This window comes from Gastrolobium bilobum, unplaced genomic scaffold (assembly GCF_033153095.1).
Source record: "Gastrolobium bilobum isolate Gb01-03AN ecotype WA unplaced genomic scaffold, APGP_CSIRO_Gbil_v1 utg17648, whole genome shotgun sequence".
In the NCBI taxonomy this organism is placed as follows: Eukaryota; Viridiplantae; Streptophyta; class Magnoliopsida; order Fabales; family Fabaceae; genus Gastrolobium; species Gastrolobium bilobum.
In genome coordinates, this window is record NW_026898409.1 from 222,595 (window position 1) to 245,147 (window position 22,553).

At 35.6% G+C, this 22,553-nt stretch overlaps 2 protein-coding genes and 1 non-coding gene across 3 annotated transcripts; 1 reads left to right on the forward strand and 2 right to left on the reverse strand.

Moving 5' to 3' along the window:
* The first annotated feature begins 9,991 nt into the window (after positions 1 to 9,991).
* On the forward strand, positions 9,992 to 11,986 carry LOC133315898 (exopolygalacturonase-like). Its single transcript, XM_061517582.1, has 4 exons — positions 9,992 to 10,120; positions 10,208 to 10,519; positions 10,875 to 11,393; positions 11,759 to 11,986. The coding sequence occupies exons 1-4, from the start codon at positions 9,992 to 9,994 to the stop codon at positions 11,984 to 11,986; spliced, it is 1,188 nt and encodes a 395-aa protein (XP_061373566.1).
* A 4,840-nt stretch (positions 11,987 to 16,826) lies between these two features.
* LOC133315908 (F-box/kelch-repeat protein SKIP4) lies at positions 16,827 to 19,803 on the reverse strand. The gene is made up of 3 exons (XM_061517591.1): positions 19,782 to 19,803; positions 17,980 to 18,489; positions 16,827 to 17,550 (listed from the first exon to the last, which is right to left on the reverse strand). The coding sequence occupies exons 2-3, from the start codon at positions 18,468 to 18,470 to the stop codon at positions 16,953 to 16,955; spliced, it is 1,089 nt and encodes a 362-aa protein (XP_061373575.1). The 5' UTR covers positions 18,471 to 18,489; positions 19,782 to 19,803; the 3' UTR covers positions 16,827 to 16,952.
* Positions 19,804 to 21,959: 2,156 nt separating this feature from the next.
* On the reverse strand, positions 21,960 to 22,033 carry TRNAV-CAC (transfer RNA valine (anticodon CAC)). The gene has a single exon. It is a non-coding gene; the product is annotated as a tRNA-Val (tRNA).
* Positions 22,034 to 22,553: the final 520 nt, after the last annotated feature.

A 22,553-nucleotide genomic window follows, 5' to 3' on the forward strand; every position in this document is an offset into this window, starting at 1 on the left:
ACCCGAGGATATCCACCCTTACCTTAGGCAGGCAGGGTTTTATCACGTTGCGCATCTGCGCAACCATGAGGTTAGTGATACGTTGACTTTATAATAGGTGAAATTACATGTTGTATGTTTATTAAATTGTTATTTAATGTAATTTTTTCTTTTTTCTTTTAGATTGATCACTCACTCGTCTCGGCCCTTGTTGAGAGATGGCGGCCTGAGACGCGCACATTCCATATGTCGATGGGTGAGGTTACGATTACCCTGGAGGATGTCCACCATATGCTGGGATTTCCCACAGATGGAGAGGTTGTATGTGGCCGCGTTGGAGGCCATCCCTTCTCGCAGCTGGTTAGAGATTTCTTGGGGGTAGAGCCAGAGCGAGCGCGCGACTTGTATAAGAACCAAATTTTGCTGACATTTCTGAGGGAACAGTTTCTGCATTACCATCAACATGTTGGGACTGAACTTGGCCGTATGAGATACACACGTGCTTTGATCTTGCGCATTCTGGGTGGTTGCTTGTTCGTTGAGACTGCATCGAGCTTTGTACATGCGCGGTATCTATTATTTCTGGATGATTTTCAGCAGTGTGGGACATATTCTTGGGGTTCCGCTGTACTGGCTACCTTGTACAGGGAGTTGTGCAAGGTTACTGAGCCAAGACGCTCTGATATGGGGGGATGTGCTCTGTTACTACAGTTGTGGGCATGGACGCGTTTCCCTACTATCTCACCCGCACTCCCTGCGATCACTGACGCCGAGGCTATTTTCGGGGCCAGGTGTGTGCCTTTTGATAGTTTTTATGTTTTCTTGCATTCAATATACGCAGTTGTCATGGCTAACTCCATTTTTTGTGTCTATGACGTATATTAATGTAATTTTATTTTTCTTATTGTTTTGCAGATTTAATATCTGTATGCAGCGACGGTTTCGGTTCTCCCACATCAGACGCTATCATCATCACATGGACGTTATGCCCATCCGCAGGATCCGGTGGAGGCCATACGATGGATTCGCTGTGCATCAGCCGTCGTCCGAGGAGGCGCGCAGATGGTTAGCTGTATGCCCACTCATACACTATCAGGTCGTTGTCTACCAGCAGCCCGATAGAGTGCTGCAGCAATTTCGTTTGAGGCCGCCGATACCGAGAGATCCATTACAATGTTCAGAGCTACTTACTATCACCTTGACTGGTAAGGGTGACGTAGACTGGAGGGACCGACATGGACTGTATATAGCGCAGTGGCATTCCAGGAACGCCCTCGTTGTTCAGGGTTTACAGCCAGACGAGGGAGATGGACATCTTTCCATCAACAACACGTACATCCAGTGGTATTTTCAGCATACGCGTAGATGGATGATGCAAAGATCGGCCATTCATTCTCATGTGGTATGTTAATTTCAGACGTTTCATTATAGTTTTGTGAACTATTTAATATAAATAATGACATCACAAATTTAACATTTTTTCGCAATACAGAGTGATCGCATTGAGACTGTTGTTCATATGGCATCGGACGAAGCGCAGTGAGCATTCACTTACCGCCAGATATACGACGAGGCCCTTCAAGCTATGTCTGCATTCGATGAGTTTGGTAGACTGACAGAACCTGGAGAACCCGCCCCTCCGCCGCCATTTGTCCAGACAGTGGAGCCTCCTCGTCCCGAGTGTCGAAGTCGACGTGCACGCCACGAGGGATTGCCACTACATCATCAGACTCCCGCAACGGCTGATCGGCCTGTGCTTGTGCAGTCTCTTCCACCTCGTCCCGCCGAGCAGTTTTACGCACCAGCTTACCCTTCAGGTGGCCCGTCGCAGCCATACTGGTGGCCTCCGCAGCCTGTCCCTCCCACTGGTGGTACTGGACAACCTAGTGGACCATCGTCGCAGTACGGGTACCCTTGGTTTTCAGCACCGTCGCAGCCGTACCCTGCATTTCAACATCATTTTAGTCAGCCGTTCCCAGGTCAGACCAGTGGACCATCCTACACGCATGCTGAGCCTCATGCGCATGAGTATAGTCAGTTTCCAGGGCAGTCTAGTTCGCAGCCCACGCATGGTCTGGATGAGTTTACAGAGGATTGGCTTTTATGTTATTCCTACTTCATGTGGCGGTATGGGCAATGCCTATGATCACAACCCGAAAAAAGGATTAATTAACAACAACCACACGATAATTATATTAATAACCAAATTACATTCACTACAATTCTCGAGGTACGATAACGAAAGCGAATAAAATGCAGGCATAATTAACAACATTAAAAAAAATGGTGTCAACACACAAGATGACATGGTACGAACGTTTTAGCAAGTTTGTATCACACGATCACCCAACATTCATGTGCCTTGCAGGCGAGATGGACAACGACGTATGTCATGGCCAACAACCCTACAATAACCACATCTTACCTGCGTACTCGCACTTCTGCGCTGATCCATTTTGTTACGGATGCGGGCACTTCGTGGCCTCCATTTTTGACGTCTAAGTGACACATCCGGGAGAATGGTTGGGCCTTGGCCGGGTGGGATGAAGTCTTCATTACCAATTGGATACCATTTCTCGGAATATACCTGACATTGATATGATGCACTATATGCAGGATCAATGTATTGTAAGGGGTCATGGTTTACTGATTTGCATGTTGCAATCACATGACTACATGGGTACCTAAAAGCAGTAAACTCACCACACTGACACACCCGATCAGCAAACGAAACCCACCATTTCTTTCCTCCTCTATGAGTTCTTTGATTGTAAGACTCTTGAACTTCAAATCGTGTTTTTTGTCTGTCATACGACGTAACAAAGTGTCTTGCAGCATCTTGTTGGTTTTTAAGCTATGAAACCCAGAACACTTTGGCGTAACGATTACCTTTGTCCATCTCTTCCTGAACCTCCTGCCCGTGTGCCAAAAAATATTGATTTAACCGAGCGTATGTGAACCGCACCAAAGATGTGATGGGCAGGTTTCTTGCATCTTTAAGGACCTTGTTAACACACTCCGACAAGTTTGTAGTCATGTGGCCAAATCGTCTTCCTTCAACATCGTACGATATACTCCATTTTTCCTTTGGAATTCGATCATCCATGCTGCAATTTGTGGGCTTGGTTCTTTAAATTTTTCCAAACCAGCATCAAAATCCAAACGCGACGTAGTATATCCTGACGAATTACAACAATTTATTATAACATAATTATATAAGAAATAAAGTTATATGCAGTATCAAATAATTAAAAAGGGCGCAGGACCATACCTAACTTCTTTAACTGCTTCTTCAACAGGATATTTTTGAACTTATGATTGAAATTACTAGCCACATGTCTCAGGCAAAAAACATGATAAGCTTTAGGGGGTTGCCACCCTAGATGTTCATTATTGACGGCCGTTAATATATCAGCATGTCGATCAGAAACAAGACATATCCCCTCTTTCTGAGTCACATGGATTCGTAACATCGTCAAAAATCAGGACCAGTTGTCAATATTCTCACAATTCACAACAGCAAATGCAACAGGCAGGACATAATTGTTACCGTCAACAGCTGTAGCAATCAATAGTGTTCCGCGGTATTTTCCATACAAATGTGTCCCATCGATCTGGAGCATAGGCTTGCAATAATTAAATGCATCACAACACTGTTTGAAAGTCCAAAAAACCCTTTTAAACACCTTGTGTGACCCATCGAGGCGACCATCGATCCTATGTTCATTCACGTCCAGTTTATAAGCAGACCCTGGAGAAAACAATAACATATAATCCAACCATCTCGGCAGGAATGCGTACGACTCATCCCAATCCCCAAAAACCCTCACAACTGCCTTCTGCTTTGCTTTCCAGGCCTTTCTATATGATATATGAAATCCTATACACGATGCAATCCTTTCCTAGATTAAGCCAATCTTTTCGCTAGGCTCTTCACGCACCATTTCTACGGTTTGAGAAACAGCTCGATATTAGTGTTACGAAAACGGTATTTATTGAAACATAGAGAGTCTAGTTGACTTACCGATGATCAATGAACAAATGAAACTAGAGTTAAGTTGTTTGTGATCCTGTGAAAGTGTCTGACTAACACATGTATGGATGTTGTTCCATATGTCGATGATCCATTCATGACCTCTTTTTTTAAGATATGCCCGCATTCTCCATGGACAACCGTCATTGTGATTTTGACAAATCATTATCAGCCTTTTCGTATCACTTTTTAGCACGACAGTTGTGCGGTTCTTTGCCATACAGTATTGTTTGATGGCCATTTCTACATCCTGTTTGCTTTCAAACTGCTGGTCCTTATAGAGTTCTTGACCCATTTGCCAATTTGGTACTTGTGCCCCTTGCATGTCATCAATTTCTTGATCGGGGTGTTCCCAGTTAATGTTCGTGTACAGTGGTATTTGCGCCCAAAATGGTACACTATCCTCCCCTATTTGACACAAGTTCGAATTTCTTTACTAATACTATTCATAAAACAAATTAAAAACAAACGGTAAATAACCTTACCTGGCACAGGTGGTTGTTGATGCGTACCAACAATGCCCGGTGATGGAATCGGTTCAAACAATGCAGTAGACGGCTCTATTTCGAAATCACCATCAACGTCTGTATCCGATGAATCACTGTCAGGGACAAGACCTTCATCAATATCTTCTTCGGAACTCTCAATACGCCATGACGGATCATACATGTCATTAGCAGGAATCACATCTAAAGGCATTGTTAGTGGGGGTGATGGTGGTGGGGGTGAGACATGCATATCATCCGGAGATACTTGCGGCTCCCTGTTAATGTCTATGGAGTAACTAGGAGGGACAGAACTTTGAGTGCTTGCCTCTCCACCATTGTTTAGTTCTGCAAACAACTCGATGTATGAGGAATCCTCTCCGTGCTGTCGAAATGCATCAACTATTAATGACACATCTTCATCCTCCACCACCTCCACAGCAACCCATTGCACTGGGTTAACCAGAAGCACATCTAGCAATAAGTCGAGACAGGGATTGACCTCATTGTAATCTCAACTTCTTGTATATTATTTTCTTCAGCTTAGTATATTTACAACGCGGACTCATGCGGAAGATCTTTGTATCTCCTTTAAACACTTGACCGTTCGGTCCAAAATATCTTCTCCCATTGTAATATAGAAGGCATATTACATCGTTATTACTCTCACTCATTATGTACTGAATAGCAAAAAGTAACAAACAAAAATGGAAACTTCAAGGAAAACGGACGAGAATGACTTCGGGAGAGGAAATGGGGTGTGTATAAATAGAACTGAGTTCGCTACCTAGGGCAGCGAACTATAACTGTCGGCAGGTAGTTCGCTTACCTAGGCAGCAAACTTGTGGGGGACTGCCACGTGGCACACAATTCGCTGAACGGGAAAGTGAATTGCGTCAGTGGCTGCCACTTGTCTCCTAGTTCGCTGTCAACGTCAGCGAACTATGTGTGCCAATTGACACATGGCAAAGAGTCTGCCTAGTCCCCCAGCGAACTACGTTGGGGTTAGACACGTGGCAAACCAAGTCCGCCTTGTCTGTCAGCGAACTCTTCATACGTGTCAGCATTTATTGCACTCAAGTTCGCCTGTGTCAGTAGCGAACTTGAGCACCATCAGGCTGCTGACACATCACCACACCAAGTTTGCTACTACTCTCAGCGAACTTGCCTGCGTGGCAGTTTGGAAAAAAGGTGCGTAGGCGTGGCATTTTGGCAAATAAGACTTGGAACAGTGGCATAATGGTCACTGTTCTGAGTTTAATTGGGTGAAAGGGACTCACCTTATGACAAGATATTTAAATAAATAATTAGAGTAACTAGGTCAAACCAACCTGAAACACAACCAATGAATCCTAGTAGTTGGTATCATGAGTCAGAAGAAGAATCCAGCGACCCCCAATTGATTGAACATAAACCAAAATCGAAACGCAAATCCAAGGCAATGTGTTTGTTGGTCCTCTATCTCCTTCCTCCAAAACACTTTAGAGGTGGTGGTGGTGGATCACAGAGAGGGAAGAGGGTATGTGAAGTATCGATTAGGTAGTACTTAGCGTAGGGGAGAAATTAGATAAATACGAAGAGAAATAAGAGAAAAAAGGGGGAAAAAATAGAAACAAAGAGGATGGTCGAGCATGCAGATGATGAAGTTTTTGAATAACAGAAGATGAAGAATGGATGAAGCGAAAATTAGGGTTGAGATGAGGGGGAATTTTTGACATATATGGAGGGAAACGAAAAAGAAAAGAATTCTAAGTTGTAAATTTCTAGTACAGAGACAAAGATGTAATATAAAGTTTTACTGGAAAAACATTGCTTCCAAATTTCAAATAATATAATATAATTTAATATATAAAAACAGAGTAGTTAAAATTTGAAGAAGAATTTGAAAAAAAACTTATTTAAAATATTAAAAGTATCCACTTTAAATATAAATTTTAATATTAAAAACAAAAGTGTATTTTAATAATATATAACTAAATATAATTTTATAAATAATACAATTTAATAAAAAAATGTTAAAAAAGATATCTGGAACTTAGTGCGCTATGTAGCACAATTTCATTACCCGATAAAAATTAATGTACCACTCACAATTAAAAAAATTTAAAAAAAAACGAAGGAAAAATGTCATTTAATTAATGTACCAATCACAATTAATATATCAATCATCAATCACAACTAATGTATCAATCACGAATCACAATTAATGTCCAATCATAATTAATTTTGATGGGTACATTAATTGTGATTGGTGATCAGTACATTAATTGTTTTTGATACCATTGTTACAAATTTGAACTAAATTTGTGAGAGATAAAATATGCCAAATGAGGTTTCATTACGTAGATATCGAAAAGTCATGTGAAATAAAATAAAAAATCATATGATTTGGATATCAGAATTAAAAGTTATGGCCTTCCGGCGTGATTGGTGATTTGCACAATCAAAAGTTAATCTCATTTGTGCACTAATCGTAATTGGTGGTTGGCACATTAATTATGATTGGTATATGAATTAAATAGCCATTTTCCTTCATTTTTCTTTTTCTATTGTAATTGGTACATTTATTCTGATCGAACAACGGGATTCTGCCACATAACCCACCAAGTTCACTACTCCTGGTAATGAACTTGGTCCAATCAGCTTTTCTGCAACGTGTCACGAAATTATTGGCTACCAAGTTCGCTACCAGTCGTAGCGAAATTTGGACACGTGGAAGTCAGTTTTTCCTACGAAAGTATGCAATGTGGAAGTCAGGTTTTATTATGCTAGTTACCACCTACCAAATCTGTGAATTTTTCGACAGAGTATGATTTCTATCGAAAAATTCATAAATATAATTTCTTTTTTATAAAATGAATTCCGTCGAAAAGTTTTTAAATATAATTTCATTTACGATTTATTTTTTATATGACTTTCGATAGAATTCATTTGTCGAAAATTTTCAAAGGAATATGATTTCCGTCAAAAAATTCGTAAGTTAATTTTCGATTTTGATTTGTTTTTTATAATGGTTTTCGACTGAATTTATTTTTCGTCGAAAGTTTTCGACAGATTATGATTTTCGTCGGAAAATTCATAACTATAATTTCTTTTTTGATTTATTTGTTATAATGGTTTTCGACGGAATTAATTTTTCGTCGCAAGTTTTCCACGGAATAAGATTTTCGTCGAAAAATCATAAATATAATTTTTTTAATTTTTTATTATTTATAATGGTTTTCGACCGAAAATGAATTCCGTCAAAAAATTTCTAAATATAATTTCATTTACGATATATTTTTTTATATGATTTTCGACGAAATTCATTTTTCGTACAAATTTTTCCAAGGAATATGGTTTTCGTCGAAAAATTCACAACTATAATTTATTTTTTGATTTATTTTTTACAATGATTTTCGATGGAATTTATTTTTCTTAGAAAGTTTTCAACGGAATATGATTTTCGTCGAAAAATTTCTTTTTTGATTTATTTTTTATAATGGTTTTCGATGGAAATCATTTTTTGACGAAAATTTTCGACCGAAACTAAATTCCGTCAAAAAATTTCTAAATATAATTTTTTTGATTTATTTTTTATATGATTTTCGAAAAAAATTCATTTTTCGTCGAAAGTTTTCTACGGAATATGATTTCCGTCAAACAATTCACAACTATAATTTCTTTTTTGATTTAATTTTTATAATAATATTCGACGGAATTCATTTTGCGTCGAAAATTTTCGACCGAAACTGAATTCCGTCGAAAAGTTTCTAAATATAATTTCATTTACGATTTATTTTTTTATATGATTTTTGACGGAATTCATTTTATGTCGAAAAATTCATTTTTATGATTTATTTTTTATAAAATTTTCGACAAAATTATATTTCCGTCAAAAAATTTCGACTGAATATAATTTCCGTCAATTTTTTTTTATTTTTTCTATCAAAATTTTGGACGGAATACATTTTCCATGGAAATTTTCATCTTTAATTTCGACGGAATATTTTCCGTCGAAAATTAAAACTTTTCTAGTAGTGATATTTTCGTTTGAATTATAGTTTTCGTTTTATCGAACCACAAAGTTTGACCAACGAACAGATTGATGTATCCTATTTTATGATTCGGCCGGGTGATAAAATTAGGCTTAATTTTTGATTTGCATATATTTCCGTTTCTATTTAATTTTCATTAAAGGTATGGGCTTATAATATGGGTTTAACACATGAAATGATTTATACTCTATTTTATTACATAAGGATATCCATTCAAAGTAACCATAAATATATATATTTTTTTTTTTTTTGGAGATAAGTAACCATAAATTTGATACGGCTATATCATGTGAAATGAGTATCTTTCATTGGAAGATTAAATTGCTATTAGAGAATAATATTTCTGATTTTATTGCAAATTATTTTTATCATACTCAAATAATATTGTTTGTATTGCGACATAAGAATATATTAAATCCTATTAATCACAGTTTTAACATTAAATCTTTCAATGGAAACAAGTATTAAGTATTCTATTATTTCTATGTTCGTACTAATTTCATTTATTTTAAATCAATGGTTTAGCAAATTGATTTACCAAATAAATAATATTTTGTTTATGAGTTTTATTAGATAATTATTGAATTAGTGAAATAATAATGTTAGTATTATGAAATACGAAAATATTAAACTCATCTAATTGCATTTTTAGCATAAAATCTTTTTATAAAAATAAATACTTTCTATAAGATATTCTGTAATTATTAGGAAAGACTTACAATTTGAATTCAGAATTTAGAATTTAGAATTCATATTGACAACTAATTCTATTTCTATAATTACGTATACATTAAATACAGAATATTAACATATTAGCTAATAGCTAATCACATTACCGTTAACTCTCAATCAGTAAAAGTCTCACAAAATCCACACCAATAGAAAATCTATTAAAACCGTCAAATTTTTGAATACCACAAGATTATTTTTATTTTGTTTAAAATCCTGATTGAATATCAGCGAATTTGAACGGACTCTAAAATAATCTTTTAAAATCCTAATCAAATACCAAATGACTTTTTTCCAATCTTTTAAAATTCTAATTGAATACCAATGAATTGTTTTGGTCCAAAAATAGTCTATTAAAATCATTTGAAATCTCAATCCAATACACACCCTTAAAATTTATACTGATAACTAATTCTATTTCTATAATTATGTATACATTAAATACAGAATATTAACATATTAACTAACAACTAATCACATTACCGTTACCTCCTAATTCTATTCCTATAATTACATATACCTTAAGTGTAGAATATTTCCAAAACAGTGTTTGTTCCTTTTCATGTATTTATTTCATTCTATAACTCATTATTGTATTGATAAGAACATATTAAATCCTCTTAATTATGTTTTAAGCATTAAATATTTTTTATTTTTCAACCTATATATAAAGAAGTTGAAATTGTACTATCATCAAAGGAAGAGAGCTTGGGTAAAAAAGTACGAAAATGGGTGCAAACTATTTGTTTATGTTGTTGTGCTTTTTAGTTTGGACTGCAGATGCAAAATTTGAGGTTAAGCCTTTCAATGTGAAAGACTATGGTGCAATTGCAAATGGAAAGATGGATAACAGTGCGGTAATCAACATGCATATACTTTTTCTTTTTTTTTTACTAACAATATGATTTTAATGAGCTAACAAACTTGTTAATCTTTTTGTAAAGGCATTTTTGAAAGCATGGAGTGATGCATGCAAATGGGATGGACATGCATCAATTTTGATCCCAAAAGGAACCTACATGCTCAACCCAGTCATATTTGTTGGTCCATGCAAGGGTCGGACGACCTTTGAAATAGAGGGAATTTTAAAAGCTCCAACTGATCGATCTTTGTACCCTAATCTCGATAAGTGGATAAATTTCAGATATATCGACCAACTTAGGGTGACTGGAGGTGGCATATTGGATGGTCAAGGATCTTCTGCTTGGCCACCCAAAGGTAGCCGTAACAATCCACGATGGCCAACTCGTCCTGTGGTAAGTTTGTTGTTTTTTCATAAATTAAGTTTTTCTTTTTCGTTTACAAACTACGTTATCTCCTCCCGGGACAACAGTAGGTATACTATCTTCTATCGGGAGAACATAGTGTAATTTATAAAAATTTGTAAAAAAAATTTGTAAACGGATCATTCCCCTATATAATATCTTGCTTATAGTCTTTATTCTACCTTACCATCGAATCATAATGCAAACCACTATAATGGAGTAATATGGGTAATATGTTATCAATAATAACATATTATTCATTGTTACAATGATGTTTTGATTTTTTTTCTTTCGTTGTATACATGTTATATAAATAACATCTTGTTTTGTTGATACATTTGATCAGACAATGTTATTTGATTTCATCACCAACGGTCATGTCGATAACTTGCATTCAATTAACAGCAAAGGTGGCCATTTCATTGTATTTGGGAGTCAAAACATGAGCTTCACAAATCTAAAATTATTAGCCCCCGGCGATAGCGCTAACACAGACGGTATCAAAATCGGTGCGTCAAATGGCATAAATATCACGAGTTCAATTATTGGCACTGGCGATGACTGTGTTGCTATGATTTCTGGCACAAGAAAGGTCCGAATTGAAGATGTTTATTGTGGTCCTGGTCATGGAATTAGTGTTGGAAGCCTTGGTAAGAATGATTGGGAAGAAGATGTGCGAGACATATTTGTGAAGAATTGTACATTTAATGGTACTAGTGATGGTCTTAGAATCAAAACATGGGCTGCTCCTTTGAAAAAAACTTTGATGGCTTCTAATTTTGTCTATGAAGACATTATTATGCATAATGTTGGCCATCCCATTAACATTGATCAAGAATATTGTCCATATCCTCCTTGCGGAAAGGTTTGTACTTCAAAATTCACATTTGAATATTATAATTATGAACCATTTCTCATTCTTTTTTTCTTTTTTTTGCTTGCTTTATTGGTAACATAAATGGATACGTGAGTACTGGTATTTTGTAATGGCAGAATTTTATTTTGGTATTTTGTTACGTAATAGAACAATTATTTAGGAAAAATAAGATGTTTGGTAAATGATTATTTTGGAAAAAAATAGTTTTAAATTATCTTTAAAAACTAATTAAAAGTTTTTTTAATCTCAAAACAAATTAATCTCAAAACGCACTATATATTCATCGTTGCTATTGATTTATTTAGCACATGATCATAATAGCAAAAGTTGAACTTATATATTTTTTTTTGTAGGTGGCTTCACACGTGCAAATCAGCAATGTGAGATACAAAAATATTCAAGGAAGTGGCAATACTGAAATTGCAGTGAGCTTTAAATGCAGTAAAGTTAAGCCATGCCAAAACATAACTGTGGACAACATTGATTTGTGGAGTTATGGTCGCAAAACAAATATAGTCAATATGTGTTCCCATGCCCATGGTACATCTTATGGCAAACAGATTCCCCCATCCTGCATATAGTGTTGCTTCATCTTAAAGAGTTTAAACAGCTACGATTTGTATTTTGTATTCGATGCATTTTTTTCAATAAGAATAATGCTAAATGTCTAATATATTTTAAATATTAGACATACAACAAATATATATGCTGAGTTATTAGATGATATATGAATTTATGAAGAAAAAAAATGGTATGATATATTCTTCAACTTCAAGAATAAATTCAAAAATATCAAAATATTTGTTAAATGTTGTTTATATAATTCTATGGGTTTAGCTTTTCTTATGTTGTAGGATTGTAGGAGAGAAAAAAAGTAAAGAGAAGTTAAATGTGGATCCCATATTTTATATTAAAAAAGAAAAGAAAAATTATTTGGCACGAAAAACGAATTTGTGTAAGAAAACGAGAGTATCTCATGTGACATGAGAGTATTATTTCCCTAATTCTATATACTCTTCAAACAAATATATATTACCCAATAGCTAGTTGAGTATAAATCACTTTTCTATTTTTATTGTCAGAGTTTCGTACACTTGTTGTCCAAAATTAATCACAGCACCATGGGAAGGACAATCTACCTTAAACAACCAAAAAAAAGTTGGTAAACCATCTAAAGTTCATACCTTCATTGCTACTGAATCCATTTTATTATAAAATGTAAAGATGGAGTGTAAAACATTTGAAAAGCAATAAATTGATTCTAAGAGGAACGAAGAATTTGGAACACACAAACCCTTATATTTCCTTTCACTTCTCAATGTTAGAGATAAAGAGGATGCTTTGGTTCATTTTCAGCTTTATTTGGGCTTAGAGCACTTAATTCACCTCCTTCACTTAATTCACCTCCTTTTTTGAGTTTATTATATTTTGGGTTTAAAATTCTTTGTCAAATTCTTTAAATAAGGTCCATATTTAGTGGATCAAATAAAAAATATAATGAGGAGGTGTGATTTTCATTCTTGATGGGTCAATATAATTTTTTTGTTAGTGGTCTCTATCCAAATATAATAATAAAAAAAATAAAAAAAATATGTGTAGGCTCTTATATTTGTTTTCTATTTCTTATATTTTTATGTTATATTGAAAAAAAAATTAATAGGAAAAATTCACTTCCGCCCTTATGGTTTCTTCGACTATCATTCTAGAGGTGATAAAATGGGCAGTCTGGTCTGGTCCGGCCGGGCCTGCCATTAACCTACTTAAAAATGAATCAGTCTGCTCCTCTCCGCCATCAACCCGCCAAAAAATGAGTCAGCCAGCCCTGCCTCGCTTTTGAGAGTGGATGGTAAAACTCAGCCCGCCCTGACCCGTTTAACGAGTGGGCTGATCAGCCTGACGAATCGAGCCCGTTTTGTCGGTCCTAACTTATAAACATTGCGGTTACAATGTATATCATTTAACCCTTTTGTCCCAAAAGTATCTTCATTATAATGGACGAATATCACCCAACAAATCTCCCTCTTCTGACATTAATGAATTAGGTTCAGCATCTCCCACACCTTCATACCAGTCTTCAAATTTTCTTGCGGGTACTGGCTTCGTCATCATATCGCACCAATTTCGGTCGATGTGCACTTTGGAGAGTTAGAGTTGTCCATCCTTCACAACATCCCGGATCCAGTGATACCTTACATCAATGTGCTTAGTGCGAGAGTGATAGGTCGAGTTCTTCACTGGAACAATAGTGCTTTGGTTGTCACACTTCAGCTCGTATTTGTCTTGAACATGGTCGAGTTCAAAGATAAACTTCTTCATCCATAACAATTCTTTGCAAGCCTTAGTCGAGGCTATGTACTCTGCCTCAGTTGTCGAAACTGCCTCACATTTTTGTAATTTAGATTGCCAGGAGACAACTCCTCCTGCAAAAGTCATCAAGCATCCAATAGTCTATTTCATCGAGTCGGCATCTCCCCCTAAATTAGCATTTGTGTAGCCTTGCAACTCCGCCTTACCTTCTCCAAAGCGGAGGCATAAATTCATCGTTCCTATGAGATACTTGAAGATCCACTTCACTGCTTCCTAGTGTTCTTTGTTGGGGTTGGACAAATACCGACTCACCATTCCAACAGCATATGCTAAGTTAAGTCTCGTACAGACCATCACATACATCAAGCTTCCGATGGCGGATTGGTACGAGATCTTCAATATCTCGTCTTTATCTTCATCAGACCTCAGACAATGCTTTTGACTCAACTTAATGTGTCTGGCTAAGGGAATGCTAAATGTTTTGACTTTGTCTATGCTAAATCTCTTTAGAATCTTCTCAATATATATTTTTTTGACTCAGTCACAGTAGCTTTCTAGGTAGGTTTTAGATAATTTTGATTTCAAGTATCTGCTTTGCAGGGCCTAGGTCCTTCATTGTGAAGGACAAGCTTAATGCCTTTTTCAGGGAGGTTATCCTAGTATTGTCTGCCCTACAATAATCATGTTGTCAAGGGAATGTAAATAGGTTAGGCTAGGCTTTACATTTAATAGGCCAGCCCTGCGTAAAAAACCTTATGTTTGGCCTGCCCTGTTAGCCTGTGTAGGTCCAAATTACAAGTCTGGCCCGACCTATATTTAAAAGAAAAAGTTTTGGTCTAGGCCTGTTAGCCTATTTAAGCCTATTAAACATTCAATAATTAAAAAAATAACTAAAATAATATTACTTTATTATTCAAAATTATTAAAATAATAATTTTATTTATTTTATTTAAAATAAATAATATGATATAGGCCGACCTATACGCTTATAGGCTCGACATGTATAAAAAGGCCTATGGCCTGCTTTCTAAATAGGTCTTTTTAAAAACCTATGTTTGTTCTACTTGACTATTTGTAATAGGCCAAGTATGTCCTAATATAGACTAGGTTGTAGGCCCTTGTAAGCCGGCCTAACCCATTTATACCCTTAATCGTCAACATATACAAGCAGAATCAGAAAGTCTCCGGCATCATATCCCTTAACAAAAACGCAGTGGTCGGCTCCCGTCTTCATAAACATGTGATTAGTAATAAAAGATTTAGACTTCTTGTACCACAGCCGAGGTGTTTGTTTTAAGCCGTACAGGCACTCTTCAAACGGCAAATCGGATCTTCTTTTCCTGAAGCTCAAAACCCTTCAGGTTGCTCCATATATATATCTCTTCATCAAGGTCGCCGTTGAGGAATGTCATCTTCACATCCATTTGTTCCACTTCAAGGTCCATTGAAGCCACCATGGCTAGTACAGTTCAGACCGAAGTCATTTTTACCATAGGAGAAAAAATCTCTTCAAAATCAACTCAATTCTTTTGATTGCAACCTTTCACTACAATTCTGGCCTTGCATCTCGACTTCTGATCATTCTCCTAATGTTTGATTTTATAAACCCACTTATTCTTTAGAGCTCGTCTCGCTTGAGGCAGCTTATTCAATTCATATGTCCGATTTTTGTGCAAAGACTTCATCTCGTCCTGCATTGCCTTCTCTCATTCTTTCTTGTCTAAGCTCGTCATGGCCTTATCATAGCTTTGGGGTTCTACATCTTCAGCAACAACAGTGTACTCGCTAGGTGGGTACCTTGTAGAAAGTCATCTCACACGTGTAAAGTGTCTAGGTTGATTTTCAATTTGAGAGTCCCACTCAATATTCTCATCTCGGACCTCAGTATAACCCTAAGATCCATCCAAACTGTTGCAAAAGGAGATCAAGAGACGGCAGTTGCATCGCAAACGACGACTGACAGCATCACCAGCAGCAAACAAAGAACAGCCCGATTCCGGAAACTGACAGCAAAGGATTCTGTTAACGTTGCTGAAACTGACTGTGAGGACTACTATTCGCACTATCTTCAAGGCACAGAAGGGTCAACTTTTGGGCATAAAGTTATGGTGGATGACAACAGATGTGGGTTTAGTGGAAGAAATGATGTTATGTATTCAACCGAGTCAGGGGAATCATTGAGGTTATTCTTTCAGATCCTGTTATTGAAGCTCTTATGGATGATGCAATGATACTATCTTGTGGATATTCATTGGGTGGAGGTAGCGTACATCATGTTATTAGAATAGTGAGTTCTAAGCCATCAAATGCCATAATTTTCAAACTGACCTCTTAGGTGACTAGTCATCTGAAAAGTCTTATTAACTATGGAGCTGACAAAAGACGAAGGAAATTATGCGTTCAGTGTGATGACCCATTCTTGTCATACTATGTATGCAATAACCAGAATTTGAATGGGATACTCATAGGTGCATGGGAGGAGATGATGGTAAACAAGGAAGAGGAAGAAGAAAGTCGACGGACAATGGCATATTTTTTGACAATTCATTTGGTTCAGGAATTGCAACTGATATTGGGGTCAAGAGGCTTCAAACAATGGGACCCAGGTGGGAGTTCTCTCACATCACATATTCTCTTCTCTTTACCTTGAGGACAAAGCAAGTTTTGGAGGGAGAATATTGATGGGTCTTTAATAAAATATCCAAGCTCATTAGTTAGGAACTAGTTATATATAGAGATGTTAGGATGAGTTTTTTATGCTGAGTATCATTTTGTAATTTGGGGATTAGGTTGGGGAATTTGGAGAGGAAATAGGAAAGCTCTCAAAGCTAGGTTGCCTTCCAGTGGAGTTTTTCCTTTCTTTTGATGTTTGTTATACTGGTTATTGTCACTGTAATTGTCTTTTAGGAGCATGCTCCATGAAATATTGAATTAATACAAGTATGTTGTTTTTATATTCTCTATCATTTGCTGTCATTTTACTAATAAATTGTTAGGATCCATCAATATAATATGGATTTATATTTTTTATTACATTGTTATGTAATAAAAAATACAAAGGAGTTCAACAGAGAAGTACACACATGTGAATACAAATACAAGTACGCACAATTTGAGTAGTTTATTCATAAGTACAAATTTACAAATTTGAGAACCACCATTGTGCCCAAAAAAGAAGGACTATACAACATTACTGTATTTATCTTGACACAATAATACATGTTAAAAAGAATTTATTCTTCAGATTGCCAAGCATTTACAGCTAATTACATTGTAATCAGAAATTAATTTGGGTATAGAAGAACCCAACATCACCCCTCCCCCATTCCCCAAATCACCAACATGAACAACCACAGTGCTAAGCCCTTTACCAACAACAAAAATGCTTTTACCAACAGCAACAAGCTTGCAGGGTGGTCTTGTAAGCAATGGTGACAGCTTTCCAACAGGTATCCACTCTCTTCTCTCCTTATGCCACATCATTAATCGAGTTCCCGAACTTTGATCCAAAACATAGAGGATTCCGTCGACAACAACCGCGGGACCCCTCCATCCCGAAACCATGTCAGCATCTGCATGCTGCCATGTGCCACTTGATGGTTCATATACAACAGCATACACATGAGGTGTCCCAGGAGATTTGGTGCGTCGTATGTATATCTTGCCATCCATGACTACTGAATCTTCAATGTCAGGAAAAATATTAGGATCTCTATGAGATGTCCAGCCATTTGTCCAAGGGTCAAAAGTATCCCAAGAATGAGGATCACTTGAATTTGAACCTATTCCACCAATAGCATATAGTTTTTCATCCAGAACTTCACAAGCAAAGTAACACCTGAAAGTTTTTAGTAAAAGAAAACATTGAAAATTGGCAAACAAAATTTACAGATCATTCTCTGACCATAAATTTATGAGAGCATGGTGCCAAAGTAGTTCTTGATTAAATAGTTAAATTCAAATGAAACTTCAACTGTCTTCTCAGGCTTGACAAAAAAGTGGGGAAAAAACAACAAACAAGGGAAAAATGTGAATTACAACACAAAGATAGTCATTCTTTAGGAATGAAAGGAAGACCTTATTTCTAAACAATGTCAAATAAGTCAGGCATAAATCACTAAGAGTTTGTGAACTATTTAACAGTTCTTCCTTAAGGTTATTTTGCAAAGTCGAATACTTAAGTATGAAAGATCAGGACTAGAATATATACAATGCCACCTACTTCTCATGCAACTGTGGGAGATGTTATCATTATCAGAGACTTTACCTAGCAGTTGACAAGGAAGCAGCTTTAACCCAAGAGTCAATGGCAGCATTGTACGAATAGACCTCATCAGTAGCATCTTCAGACCAGCCACAGCCACCCAATAAGAATAGCTTACATCCCAAAGCTTCAAATCCCATGCCTTTTCTTTTCAATATGCGAGGTGGAAGCCCATGAATTGGTTTCCAACCTTTTCTTGAGGAGGTTGGATCCAAAACATAACAGCAAATCTGATCTAATTTGTCTCTGCACAGAGCATAGATCCAGGTCTCCTCAAGTTTATGCTTTCGGCGATAACAATGCCACTCTTCACTACAAACTAAGTCCCTCCATCCCTTTGAGACACACTTTAGGACTGAATGATATTTTCTAGGAACTCTTGCCAGGCACAAAAGAGAAATATCATCTGGAAGGCCACAAATGAGTGGAAATTTAGTGACTCCTACTTCATTGGCATTATTTGATGATTCTTTTCCATCATCTAAATGCTCCATTGAAATTAGTGCAGAGGACCTGAAAAGAAAGGGAAAACATCAGCAAAGCCCTTATCAAATCATAATTTCATTTGCTCTTCCTACTTATTTGTGTGTACACAGTACAACAAACACCTAGCCAATAGGATTCCAAACAGAAACTTAAAGTTATGACAGATCCAGCCCTTAAAGGATGAATGCTGAGACACAAAAAAGCTCAATCTTTTTATGACCAGGTTGATACATATTTAAAGCTTGAAATTCACATTAAGACAGTGCACAATCATATGATTTGGCCTTTTATATTCAGTTCAATCAGCTCAATACAAACCTCACTAAATTACCTGCAGACTGAAATCATGTCCAAGATGACCAGAGTTAATAATATATTGTTTATATTGAAGAAGGATAAACCATATAGTTTATATTGAAATCATATACTTAGATAACATATTGAAGAACGAAATATCATCCTCCAAATGTGTATAGTTTATATTTTGTTTTCCTTTTTCTTTTAAAACAAGAAAAAGCCAAATGCCTCTCGTTCTCTTTGGACCTATATACACACACACTATTTCTTCATTATCCCCTACAGAATGTGAACATTTGAATCTTAAGCATGATGTGAAAGCAGATCACTTTCTTTACACATCACAATTAACAAGAATATGTCCATTCCAATTTGCAGGCATCAAATTTCGAAAACACAGAACCTGACACACCAAACAAGAGAAAAACAAATTTCTTTTATCAAGTTATACCAAACACAATACTCTTTTAACTTCAAGCATAATATTTTCATCCTATTTAACAGGGACTGGAGAACAATGCCGAACTTACATCTAAATCCCATAAGCAAAATATAAGCAGGGTTCCCAACTGCCAACAAATTCAATCAAAAGAAGGATAAACCATCAAACTACAACCCACATGCTTAATCATTCTCATTAGCACTGTTACAAAAAGAATCACAATTTACACAAAAGACCCCAGTAAATTTCAATTTTCTCAAAGCATGAAGCGTTGTCCCAAAACTAGCTTTGATGGAAACAATCAAGACCTAGCCTTTAACACCTTTCCCCCCAAAAAAAAATTTCTTTAAAAAAAAACAAAAAAAACCCAGATCCAAAGTAATCAACATCAATAATTGCATTGCAATTCCAGATCCAAAAAAACAAAAGGGGCACGAAAACTTTCCTAAAGATTGCAAAAAGTTTCTAACTTGCAAGTAAATTCTGAACAACCTGGGAGACCTAAATCGAACATCAAATGAGTGAAAGGGGGAAAAAAAATTGTCTGGGCGAAAAATGGAAGCGATGAAGAGGAACTTACCTATACGGAACTGGATATTCGTTTGAGAAGTGTAGAACAAGAGAAGGGAACTTACATCCAAGTCAAAGAAATATTTATAGTTTCTTCTCTATCTCAATTTCCTATTTTCCCAAATTCACGTGAACTTATGTCATTCTAAGATAGATATACACAAGAAAAAATTTTATTTAAAATTTAAATTAAAAAAAAATTACCCACTTTCTTTCTCTCATGATTTTTATTTTTTGTGTCTATCTATCTATTAAAATGACATAACTTATGTCATTTAAAATGACAAACACTAAACCCTTGGCGCTGAGTTAGTGGGGTTGGACATGTGTTCGATTCCCGCTGAATGCATTCTTGGGGAGGGGGCTGAACTTTTAGCCATCACTGACCTCTGCACTCCGAATTAGTCTCATAGCCGGCTCAAAGAGTCGAAGCTTGTGAGGATATCGAGGGAGCCAACTCGCCTCAAAGAGGTAATTAGGGTTGGGTAACTTAAAAAAAAAAACGCAAAAGAAAAAAAAATGATAACATAAGAAGGGTTCGATTTTTGTAAGTTGGATGGGCGAAAATCATGGTATTTTTATAATAATTTTAATTTATTTTAAGGTCATTATAGTTTTTATAATTATAATTTTTTAATCTTTCAATTCCAATATGATATTATTTTGAGAATAAATGCAGATAACTTGTCTGCAATAACTGCAGAAATATTTTTCTTAAATTTGGAATGATAATTAAAATAAGGGTTTCGATGTTTGTCACTTTGTAGGATAAAAAATTGAAATAGTGACCAATGTGCCACGTTTTTTGTATTAATATACCAAACTACCATGCGAACAGTAAAATTTACCATACTGCCACGCGTTGAAGTTCACTACCACTTCTTTGTAGCCAACAATTTCTCGACACATGCACAATTTCCGCAGGAAAAGCTAACTGTCATAGGAAACTTGGTAGTATTGTTTTCTTGACACGTGGCACATTTTCGCAGAAAAATTAACTGAGCTACCAGGGGTAACGAACTTCATGTGTTACATGGCACAATCTCGTTGCCCGATCAGAATTAGGGCCCGTTTGGATGAGCTTTTTTTTCTTCAAAAGCTACTTTTTTACAAGAAAAAAGCACTTTTTGTTTTTAGTTCGTTTGGATGTCTGCTTTTAAAAAAAGCAGAAGTCACAAAAAAAGCCAAAAATCTACTTTTTTTCATAAGCTAAAAAATTTAACTTCTAAGAAAAGCAAAAGTCAAAAGCCAAATATTTTTTTCAAAAAGTAAATATTTTTATAAAAATATAAAAAAAAAATTAACTTTTATAAAAAGCACTTCTAAAACAAGGAAGAGATAAAAGTTATTTTTTTGAGAAACCCAAACAAACGGGCTCTTAATATACCAATCACAATCAAAAAAAGAAATAGAAGGAAAATGACTATTTAATTAATGTACTAATCATAATTAATGTACCAGTCACCAATCATAATTGGTGCATGTCAGACATATGGCACACCTAGTTGGCTGCATATTGCAGCGAACTTCTCCAATGTGTCAGCATTTATTGCAACGCAGTTCGCTACTGGGAGTAGCGAACTTGTTGTCCACCAGAAACGTGCCACATCGGCAAACCAAGTTCGCTGGGCATTGTAGCGAACTTGCCTGCCTAACATATTGGGAAATAATATTGTTCGCGTGGTATTTGTGTAAAAAAATCAGTGAACAGTGGCATTTCTGTGACTGTTCTTATAAAATTATGGTTTTATTTGTCTTTCAATTGCAAAAAATTTATCAACACAATCATGGTCCATCATTTTTAAAATAAAAACAGGAAAAGAAAATGAGATGTAAATATGGATGGATCAGCTGTAAAATTAAAATTTATGCAATAGTATAAGACAAATAAAACCCATAAAATTATTTTTTTCACACACAAAAAATATATGAAATTCATATAAAATCACGTAAAAAAATTAAAAAAAATATAAATTACACATATTTTTATATGTAAAGGAGATAATAATTTTATTTCCTATAATATAAAACATTTTAAATCCTGAAAATAAATATTTTCAAGCATACTTTATGGACTGAAAAAATAAAAAGACAACTAGTGTTTTGAAAAAAGTTAGGAGAGGATTAAGGATAAAGAAACAGAACAGAAACGGACAAAAAAGGGGAAATCTATTACGTTGCTACGGTTTGTCTGAGCACGGGTTCGAACCGGGGACCTCTAGTGTGTGAGACTAGCGTGATAACCAACTACACCACCCAGACCGAAGCTTAACGTTGGAAACCTTAAGCATAACAACTTATTAAATCTAAAAATAAGGGTATAGGGATGGTAAAGACCCCTACGCAATGTAACGGATTAATTTCAATGAATAACGGTATTGCATATACTTTTCTTTTTTTTTGGTAAGCTATTGACTTTTCAAATCAGGAATAACTAATAAAATTAGTTTTTAATTTATTTATTTTTTTGGGTGAATTAATCATTAAGTATGAATACCTAATTTTCTTAGTGAAGACATGTTTAAGAGAAGACATTTCCAAGATAATGACTCTAGTAAGAGTTAAAACACACGTCATTTATTACTTTGTATGACAACCTTGATTAATAAAATTAAAGTGTCAGTATGAAAAAAAAAATAACGTAAAATCTATTATAATCAGATAAAAAACTATATAAATATAATATAGTAGTGTGTTACATTATCTGATTACAATTGACCAACCATTAACAGCCATAAGCGTGGTAGGTCAATAGATATTGAGGCCTAAAGTTTAATATGAA

What these genes read in the sequence shown, in the direction of transcription:
- LOC133315898 (XM_061517582.1), top strand. Translation starts at nt 9,992, where the DNA reads ATGGGTGCAAACTATTTGTTTATGTTGTTGTGCTTTTTAGTTTGGACT. An exon ending in GAAAGATGGATAACAGTGCG is followed by an intron (nt 10,121 to 10,207) that starts GTAATCAACATG and finishes CTTTTTGTAAAG; the next exon opens with GCATTTTTGAAAGCATGGAG. An exon ending in GATGGCCAACTCGTCCTGTG is followed by an intron (nt 10,520 to 10,874) that starts GTAAGTTTGTTG and finishes ACATTTGATCAG; the next exon opens with ACAATGTTATTTGATTTCAT.
- LOC133315908 (XM_061517591.1), bottom strand. Translation starts at nt 18,470, where the DNA reads ATGGAGCATTTAGATGATGGAAAAGAATCATCAAATAATGCCAATGAA. An exon ending in GCTTCCTTGTCAACTGCTAG is followed by an intron (nt 17,551 to 17,979) that starts GTAAAGTCTCTG and finishes AAAAACTTTCAG; the next exon opens with GTGTTACTTTGCTTGTGAAG.